General features: G+C 36.4%; 2 protein-coding genes across 2 annotated transcripts; one reads left to right on the top strand and one right to left on the bottom strand.

The window, feature by feature from the left end:
• Window positions 1-638: 638 nt before the first annotated feature.
• On the bottom strand, window positions 639-5,304 carry hsd11b1la (hydroxysteroid (11-beta) dehydrogenase 1-like a). The gene is made up of 6 exons (XM_042749175.1): window positions 5,112-5,304; window positions 2,567-2,697; window positions 2,286-2,489; window positions 1,971-2,064; window positions 1,717-1,882; window positions 639-1,340 (listed from the first exon to the last, which is right to left on the bottom strand). The coding sequence occupies exons 1-6, from the start codon at window positions 5,197-5,199 to the stop codon at window positions 1,127-1,129; spliced, it is 897 nt and encodes a 298-aa protein (XP_042605109.1). The 5' UTR covers window positions 5,200-5,304; the 3' UTR covers window positions 639-1,126.
• Window positions 5,305-5,860: 556 nt separating this feature from the next.
• Window positions 5,861-8,915, top strand: LOC109094154 (MICOS complex subunit MIC13-like). Its single transcript, XM_019107834.2, has 4 exons — window positions 5,861-6,047; window positions 6,434-6,590; window positions 7,677-7,728; window positions 7,847-8,915. The coding sequence occupies exons 1-4, from the start codon at window positions 6,019-6,021 to the stop codon at window positions 7,942-7,944; spliced, it is 336 nt and encodes a 111-aa protein (XP_018963379.1). The 5' UTR covers window positions 5,861-6,018; the 3' UTR covers window positions 7,945-8,915.
• The last annotated feature ends 677 nt before the right edge of the window (window positions 8,916-9,592 follow it).

The raw sequence follows: 9,592 nt of genomic DNA, 5'->3' as shown, positions 1-9,592 counted from the left end.
ATGTGGGCATGTGTGGGTGTGTGTCTGAGAGAGAAGGGGAAAGTGTGAGTGAAAAGAGATAGTGTGTGTGTAACGTGTAAGGCTGAGCACACTGAGTAGGAGGAGGTTCTGGCTTTGATTTCTCCTCTTAAACCCAGTCAAGTACATGAGAATTGATACAGCCTGACTTCATTTCAGTTCATCTAGCTCTTCTGTGAATTTGATATAGTATGACCCACCCGTGATAATTGCAGGGAATTAATGTGGAGCATCTCTCTAATGAAGGACTCTAATGGCGGTCATACAATCTAACCACAAACTTTTGGGACGATGAAAGGGTAACGTGGAATTAAAAGAGTTTGTTGTCGTTATTGTCAAGAGACTGCTGCCCTCTTCCGGGCATATTGTGTTATAACATCCAAATGCACTCTGGTGCAAAAACCTTACAGCAATTTAATGTTGTAACTATACATTCAAAAGTGTGAGTCTGTAAATATACCTGATTTGCATAATTTGCGGGTACTAAAACGCAGAAAGCGTGTGATTTTATGGACGCAATTCTTTGTCTAAAACACAATAAATGTTTTGAAACTTCTCATTATCTAATTTTGTAGCTCTGCATGTTAGATTTTATCAGCAGTAAAACTCAGGCGGCAAGCTTTTATTGGAACGTCTTTATTGTTGAGTCTATACAAGGTATTTGCCTCAGACACATTGATAATGTGTGTAACTGATAAGAAAATATGAGGTAAGTTCAGAGTGCTTTACATTAGTGAAGTAGTTTAGTCTACACAGACAAAGCATCTTCCATTTCACATCCTGATTACATGAAATATATGGTTTTTAACAGACTTTGCAAACAGCTTCTGCCAAAATGTGCATAAAGTTTATGAACAGACAAAATACACAATGTTTAAACTCTTAATCTTAAAAGCAGCAATATGTTCTTGATGATGTACTACAAATCACTTTAATCATAAAATATTTCTCAGCAGGTTTAATGTTATTTCATTATAAAGCTTTATTTTTGGTCTTTAACAACAGGGAGAAGAACTCCTCTCCCTCAAGAGCACCATGGGCTTGGTGTGTCAAAGCACATGCGTTAACGGCTAATGCTTTGCTCCACACAAAGATTTCGATGAAACTGTCAGCTTCCAGTAACTGGTTCCTTATTAACTTGTGGATTATATGTGTAGGAGTTTTGAATCGCCTGATCCCTTAAGTAGGGGAACCAATCCCTGAAGAGACAGGCGTAGAAGGTGTACCAAGGGTAGAAGGTCTCAGGCTGTCGAGACGCTCCAGCTTCGATAATGTGCCAGGCGGCTTCGTGTGCAGGGTAGGCGGTCATATTGATGTAACCTCTGCATTAAACACATAAGAGATATGAAGAATGAGCCTTTTATCAGCAACTCAAGTGGTAATGTGTGATAATGTTTGAGTTGCATAAGTAAGTGTTATATATGACCACAAATTAGACTTTGTCTGCCAATTTGTTTGCAAGTAGTACTGAGCTAGCACCACAAGGCAAAACTTAAACTCTACCATTTTAAACATTGTTTAAATTTGAACTTTTTTGTTCATGTTTCACTTTTTTTTATATATATTTTATTTTGGGCAGTATACTGCCATCTAGTGGCTTGGAGGCATGAAGTTTGTTTATTAATTTCTCCTGCTGTAAGTTTGCATTGCATTTATTAGCATAGAGAACTAAAGATCTTGATGTTATCTTGTTCTTACTTGATTTTCTCCATGGCACTATCTGTGTCGATCAGGCCGAGTATGCAGATGGTTATGGACACATTGCTTTTTTGCATAGCTAGCTCATGCTGAAGGCCTCCAAAGAAACCATTGAGTGCAAACTTTGTTGCAGCATACGGCAAAGCAAAGGGGCCGCACATTTTTCCTGTGGAAAAGAGTTGAATGTTATTCCAACATCTGTTTGTTTGTTAAACCATTGACAATTGTGAGGAAAAATGTCATATTTTAATCACCTAGCAGGGAGGAAACAACAACTATTGATCCGTTACTCTTTTCAAGAGCAGGCAAAGCTTTCTGAGTCATCTGTACATAACTAAGAAAATTCACCTATAAGAAGGTATAAAAAAAATGACAAATCAATTACATGTTTTAGTTATATGGCATCAAATGTAACGTATGCTTCACCTGAAAATTACAATAAAGAAGTGTGAATGAGATTTGAAAACTACATTGCTTTTACAGTATGTCCTTTTTGGTCCAAATTCATTTTTGGGGGAACTAACAAAGTCACTTTTGTCAATACAAATTATTTCATTGTGATTCTACACCTCTAGCAGCCATCGTGTGTGCTCCACGTCTCCATCCCACATTCTGTATGGACTGGGCCCAATGTGGTTCAGAACCAGGTAATCCAGACCCCCAAGCTTTTCGATGGCGTACTGCACCACGCTTTCAGCATCGGAGGGGCTCGCCATGTCCGCAGGGATAAACAAGGCCCTTTGAGCCCCAATTTCCAAGCACTTACTCACAACCTGAGTTGAGATGAATGAAGCAATCTGATATCCGTGAATCATGTAAATGCTGAATGAAAGAAGAAAACCCAACTGACCTGCTCTAGGACATTTCCTCTCCTCGCTGTGATAACGAGTTGGGCTCCTAAACGAGCATAGTGGTACGCCAACTGCTCGCCGATGCCAGTACTGGCACCAGTCACCAGCACCCTGGCACCTTTCAAGGACTCTAAAAAATACATAGTGTGATGTTGACTATGGGGCCATTCGCCCGGAGTGCGAGATGCAGGCAGCTGAATAGGGAAAAAGGTCTCAAGTTGAGTGCCACATTAGGGCCTTTCGCACGGCTTTAGTTCCAGAACTAAAAGTACAGTACTAAAGTACTGGGACGATTTTGCGCGAACTTATTCCCAGTACCATTTAAAGGGTTGCATTCAGACCGACAGTGTGTACTAGGACGTGATGTAAGCTGGTCAACAGCGATGTCATTTATGCGCAACATTCAACAACGTTAACAAAGAATAACAACGTTAACAACAGGAGAATGGAGAACGCTGTGATCGGATCTGTGTTTTTGTTGTGTCTCGCAGGTTTCACAATAATGGACAACGTATACATAAAGCGATTGAAAGAATGGAAAGCAGGACTAAGAATCTCTAACGACAACTGACAGTGCTTCATTTGCTACAAGTGCCTGCACTTCAGCGTCCGTCCAGCTATCGCTGTTCTGGATAATTGTTGAGTAATTTGTTGAAATGTTTTTTGTATTTTGTGAGGCATTTTTTTTAATGGCGGGTGTGGGCGTTTTCATACGCATCTTGCAAATCTATGTCTACTTACGTCACGGGTAGTACCTGTTGTGCTGGTTAGACCCTGCTCCTGAGTAGGAGCTAATTTGGTTCTCGAAAAACTCAGTCCGGTACTAAAATTGCACCCAGTTCCTGCGGAGCGAAAACGCCCAAAAGTGGGTAGTTCCACAATTAGTTCTGGTACTATGAAAAGGTCCCTGCAGTGCGAAAGGCCCTATTTTTAGAATGCTGTATCATGCACGAAAATTGAGTGCATTTGACAAACATGTCTGTCTAGCACGTTCATGTAGAAATATAACAGAAACAGCCCTTAACACACTGAACATGAGCAATGCATCAAAAGTCAATAGAGCTACTTATATCAACAGTGATGCTATTTGCATGCCCACCGATCGTTGGGTGAACGTCTGATCCATAAGGCACACAAAATGCAAAACGCTTTGGGAGCTTCAAAGTCGTCATTTGATTCTTGAATTCTACAGGGATTCAGAGAGATGTCTGTGTCTTTAAAATCGACTTTACATTTTCACACCACTAAACATATTGCTGAACAGAACCAGCATTGCTTTACATGTCACTTAGACAGCGTTTTGGGTGATTCTTGGCCACTGAAATCTGCAATGGAGTCGAGAACTTCTACTGCCAATCTGAAGTCGTGGCTATGCGAGAGTGTAAAAAATGACAGTCTTTGCATAAAAATGCCTCATAATGACATAATGGTGTATTTAATGTCCATAAAGGTCAATGATGAATCTAGCTTTCGGTTTATCACAGTTTTTCAGTTTGTTAAAAGATTTTATGTACGGCCTTTTCCCATTAGTCACGTCAATTGAGGGTAGCAAGTTATATTAAACTTTTCCAATAGCCTCTCTGTACTCCAACAAGCGCTCTGCGGTAACAGTAATTAGTTTGAGGGTAAAACAAGGTGGTAGATCCGCTGCAGGACAGAGATGTTCCTTTGCTTGTCACACATCCTTAACTGCATAAATGTCATTGTGGCCTGGTAAATTAAAGCCTTGACTGATTCTTGGTGGCGGTTTTTGGCAAAAATACTCAATATTTATACGTGAGAAAATATGTGGTGATCTGTGGGACACTTTTATAATCATCATGCAAGTTCATGTTGATGACCATCAAATGTTGGAAATCAAGGATTATCTATCACATCCCCCTATGCAGAAAATCAATTTTCAGTTATCTTAATGGAAGAAAGTATTCAAACTGTTACGGACTGCCAGTTCAGCAGAGTTCAGGTCATGTTTCAGGTCTATTCACTGTGATAGTGAACAACACAACATTAAAAACAATAGTTAGCCAGCAAAGTTACATAATGCATATCTATTTATTCACATAATTGTTATCTTGCCTTGCACAACACAGCCGATTATAATATCTCAAAGTGACACAATAGATAACAATAAATGGCATGACTTGGCCTACTATCTGAGTTATGTACTTTCTTGCTAGTTAATATTACTGTGTATTGTATTTTTCTACACAATGTTTATGCTGAATTTGACCACAGGCTATTTGGTAAACAATTTCTGAAAAATGGCTGCTTATTTTGTGTAATAAAACCTTATGATATCTGGGTTTTGAGGAATATATTAACATAATTTAAAGAGAAAATAATGTCCCATTTCAAAATTATCATACAATAGAGAATAGCTTTAACAGTATTAGGTCCACCACAAAGAAAAGAAAGAAAAACTGTTGTTCCTAAATCCCGGTTTGACTAATCACGGGTCTTGCACATGACTTCATGTGGTATTACAGGTTATACGAATATTAAATGTTATTACACGTAGATAAACAGAAAGGTCATTCAGCTCACCCTTATTAAATGACGGAGCACTCCATCGAACCGCGATGAAAGCAACGCATATGCTGCCCAGCAGCAGTAACTTGGCATAAAGATTCATTTGAGCAAAGCTGTGGAAGATTAAAAAGAAGTATGCAGCTGAACCGACCAACTGTACAAAATCAGGAGCTGCATTAACTGAACTAGCAAAACCGGATCATATGTGTGTCAAAAGGCGGAGTCTTATCAAAGTACAATACGATTTATGTTGTGCAATGAATGCACACTGTATATTCTATAACCGGGATATTAACAACCGTTTTTATTATTATTATTTAAATGTTTATTTGTAATCCAGTTGTTGTTTTAATTTGTGTGTTTTTAAAATTCAGAATAAAATTACTGGCTATACGAAATTAAAACCGAAAATCAGGTTAGCCTACTAACTTACATGGCTGAACTAACGAGTACTAACTGTTTTGGCGTTGAAGTTAATAGAAATAACGTTATCCTGTTAACTTTAAATCACAATATCACATTAAAGCCATATTTTAATAATAAATACAATTAAAGAATAATACTGAAACAAAGCAGCTGACATTAAGTTCAGCGAGTTATTATGGCGGCACATTCATCAAATAAATAACACCACAAGTCTATTAAAGTAACTTTTAGAATCGTCTGCTTTTAAATCGTTTATTTTTTTAATTACTTATGCCACATTTAACATGTTTTTATTCACCCGATGCTTATTTTGTCGAACGTGCGGCTAGTGAAAGTCTTACTGCATTGAAAACGAACTTCATTGCTTCCAGCTCGTTCTGCTGGAGCTAATGCCCTTGCCAGTGGAGTTTGCTGTCAAGATAAAGCAAAATATCCTTTAAAGCAGGGTTTTATTTCACGGTTTTGTGCTATATAGCATACCGTTGCTTTAAGGACCATGGCTGCCAGGATTTTGCCTGTAGTCAAGTTAGTATTTTCGCGTTGTTGTGTATAAAGCTAATTAGCAGTTAGCTTACAAGTGTCTGTTTGGGTATAAGAGTTCTGCTGACTGACATATTTTGTGCTTTATTATATTTTATAATATTTGTGTTCGTTATAAATTAAAGTAGCATGTATTCGAGTAGCTATCTTATTGGTAGGTTAAGGAGAGCTAGTCTGCTATTTATTAGCAAAAACATAAGCAGTGAAAGCAATAAGACATGAAATATTGACTTTTTTTGTTTTGAATTTTAGTTAAGCTAATATCGTTAATATTGTTTGTTTCATAATAACTCAAGTAGCTTGCAAACATCTCTGCTGTTTTATCTCACTGTGACTTTGAATGAATGAATTTGTGTTGATGTATGTTTCAGGTTTGCAACAAAAGTTACGATTGCAGGTGGCGCCCTTTATGTTGCATACGATGCAGGACTTCTTGGAGATGGTAAAGAGGGATCTGTCGCCTTGGGTCGAGCTAAAGCTGCCGTCCCACCTGCTGTGGAGGAGTGGATGAAGTATTTCAGCGTCGAGGTAAGAGAACTACTGAAACTGAGTTTATTTAATGAAACCGAAAGTAGAGCCTTTGACTTTTGATGCGGTGTAAGGGTATTTAAAGTGAGAAGGATGACACAGCACTGAAGTCATCAGTGAGAACTTACCTGATATGTATTATCAAAGGTGTGACAGCAGGTATAAGAATACACTAGCTTTCAAAAGCTTTATTATTATAATTATTATTTTTAAGAAATTAATACTTTTATTCAGCGAGGTTGCATTAAATGAATCGAAAGTGACAGTAAAAGCATTTATAATGTTACAAAAGATTTCGGTTTATATATATATGGTGGCTTTAAAATAGTACATCATCATATAGTGCAAACTACAAAAATGGTAAAAAAATCAATTTCTTCATTAACTCCTGGGGACTTAATCGCCCGGAGAGTATGAATCCAAAAAGTCTCTCGTTGTAGGAGCTGTCTCTGTCTATTTGCACCTGGAATATATTCGAACATGGAATAGATTCAATTCCCAATCCAACTCTCAGTGACATGACCCACCTCATTATAATGCCTAAGTCCCCAGGAGTTAATGAAGAAATAGATTTTTTACCATTTTTGTAATTTGCACTATAGATGATGTACTATTTTATATCTATACTGTTATATGTATAATTGTGGGTGATTCCCCCCGATTTTATATATATATATATATGTATATATATATATATACACACACACACACACACATATAGTTAAGCCCAGTTTATTGAATGTGAATGCCTTGGAAGTATTTTGTCTACATAATTTGGTGTTTACAGTGATCACATCCAATGAGCACCAGTGGCTGTATAAAGACACCCGTGTAGCACTCTCTGCTTCTGGTTTAAAGAAAAAACAGAAAAATTTTAATAATATTTCACAACGATTCTGTTTTACTGTATTTTATATCAAATAAATGCAGCCCTGGTGAGCATAAGCTTTTAAAACATTTTATTATTATTTTTTTTTTTTTTTAACTGACCTCAAACTTTTGAATGGTAGTATATGTGTAGTTTTGTAACTGATGTGTAATACTGACCAGATACTTTTTTTTTTTTTTTTTTATGAAATATTTTAGCTTCCTGCCGTGCCCAACATTGAGTTCTCACCACTGGATGCATGGAACTCAGGTAAGTGATAGTGTATTTGGTGGAAGATGTTAGTATATAATCAGTTTTTACCGCAAACATACTGTAAATTTAAAAAAATATATATATAAATGTATATCGCTCCATTTTTTTCACTCAGGGGTCCAGAAGTCTGTCCATGCTCTATCAGTCGCCCCGTCCACAGTTAGTGACTACACCAAACAAGGCCTCCAATACGTTAATGACCTCACAAAATGAGCATTTAGAACTTTAAAATGAGTAAAAGTTACTATTGAAACATTTCAGTGGATGAGAAGACTTGCTCACTTCAAGAAGTGTTTTCCCTTGCATATATGTCACAGACTAAATTCCATGAAGTTTTGAGGAACAACAAGTAGAATGATTAAAGACATGAATATAATAATGGTACAAACCAAATTGTTCAGTTTTTTTCCCCCCTTTGGTAACGGAAATAACAGAACAGTTGTTTGAGAGGAGTCAAAAATAATTTGAAGATAATAATATAAGTGTGTTCTATATGTATATTGTTATTCAACTCTTGTATTTATTTAAAGGATTAGTTCACTTTCAAATAAAAATTTCCTGATAATTTACTCACCTCCATGTCATCCAATATGTTTCTGTATTACTTTCTTCAGTCGAAAAGAAATTAAGGTTTTTGATGAAAACAATCCAGGATTTTTTTCCATATAATGTACTTCAGTGGACTCCAAACGGTTGAAGGTCAAAATTTCAGTTTCAGTGCAGCTAAAAGTGTTTATAAAGCATATACACTTTTATTTATTATTTTTAAATGACCAATCGTTTCGCTAGATAAGACCCTAATTCATCATCTGGTATGGTTTATAGCCCTTTGAAGCTGCACTGAAACTGTAATTTTAACCTTCAACCGTTTGGAGTCCATGACGTCTACTACATGCTGGAATGTTTTCATCAAAAACCTTAATTTCTTTTCGACTGAAGAAAGAAATACATAAACATCTTGGATGACATGAGGGTGAGTAAATTATCAGGACATTTTAATTTGAAAGTGAACTAATCCTTTAAGAAATCTCTTTGTGGAAGTGTTCTGTTCCGGCATTGATCTTCCCCTTGAATCATCTGAAATTCACCCTTTATAATATAGGCACTAAAGGACTGCAACTGAGTTTTGTATAGTTTATAATTCCATGTTGCTCTGTCTGATGTAAAATAAATAATGTCAAATATTTTGAGGGATGTAGTTCTTCTGCATGAATGTGTTTGCTAACAACTACAATATTTTTTTATTGCTTGTTGCTTACAAGTTTATGGAAGTTAAGCTTGGACTCTATATAGGTTCTTACCACATAAAAGCATTACTTAGTAACACTTTTCAGCTTTACCACAAACTAATGCTGCATTCATGTCGAGATAGACCCCAGCTCCTTTCTGCACGTCTTGACTCATTTTGAAAGTTTCCGTACATGTTGTCTTACCAGAACATGTTGATTAAAGAAGATGTATGTGCGTGGTGAACAACACAACATTAAAAACAATAGTTAGCCAGCAAAGTTACATAATGCATATCTATTTATTCACATAATTGTTATCTGCCTTGCACAACACAGCCGATTATAATATCTCAAAGTGACACAATAGATAACAATAAATGGCATGACTTGGCCTACTATCTGAGTTATGTACTTTCTTGCTAGTTAATATTACTGTGTATTGTATTTTTCTACACAATGTTTATGCTGAATTTGACCACAGGCTATTTGGTAAACAATTTCTGAAAAATGGCTGCTTATTTTGTGTAATAAAACCTTATGATATCTGGGTTTTGAGGAATATATTAACATAATTTAAAGAGAAAATAATGTCCCATTTCAAAATTATCATACAATAGAGAATAGCTTTAACA

Source organism: Cyprinus carpio, chromosome B22, assembly GCF_018340385.1.
Source record: "Cyprinus carpio isolate SPL01 chromosome B22, ASM1834038v1, whole genome shotgun sequence".
Lineage (NCBI taxonomy): Eukaryota > Metazoa > Chordata > Actinopteri > Cypriniformes > Cyprinidae > Cyprinus > Cyprinus carpio.
The sequence above is the reverse complement of the archived record's forward strand: the minus strand, read 5'-3'. Positions and strand labels throughout refer to the sequence as shown.

Excerpts from the sequence above, each read along its gene's own strand:
- hsd11b1la (XM_042749175.1), bottom strand. The coding sequence starts at position 5,199 with ATGAATCTTTATGCCAAGTTACTGCTGCTGGGCAGCATATGCGTTGCT. Across the intron at positions 2,698-5,111 it reads TGCTCCGTCATTTAATAAGG|AGTCCTTGAAAGGTGCCAGG; the intron begins GTGAGCTGAATG and ends TGTATTTTTTAG. Across the intron at positions 2,065-2,285 it reads ACACACGATGGCTGCTAGAG|GTGAATTTTCTTAGTTATGT; the intron begins GTGTAGAATCAC and ends ACCTTCTTATAG.
- LOC109094154 (XM_019107834.2), top strand. The coding sequence starts at position 6,019 with ATGGCTGCCAGGATTTTGCCTGTAGTCAA. Across the intron at positions 6,048-6,433 it reads AGGATTTTGCCTGTAGTCAA|GTTTGCAACAAAAGTTACGA; the intron begins GTTAGTATTTTC and ends TGTATGTTTCAG. Across the intron at positions 6,591-7,676 it reads TGAAGTATTTCAGCGTCGAG|CTTCCTGCCGTGCCCAACAT; the intron begins GTAAGAGAACTA and ends GAAATATTTTAG.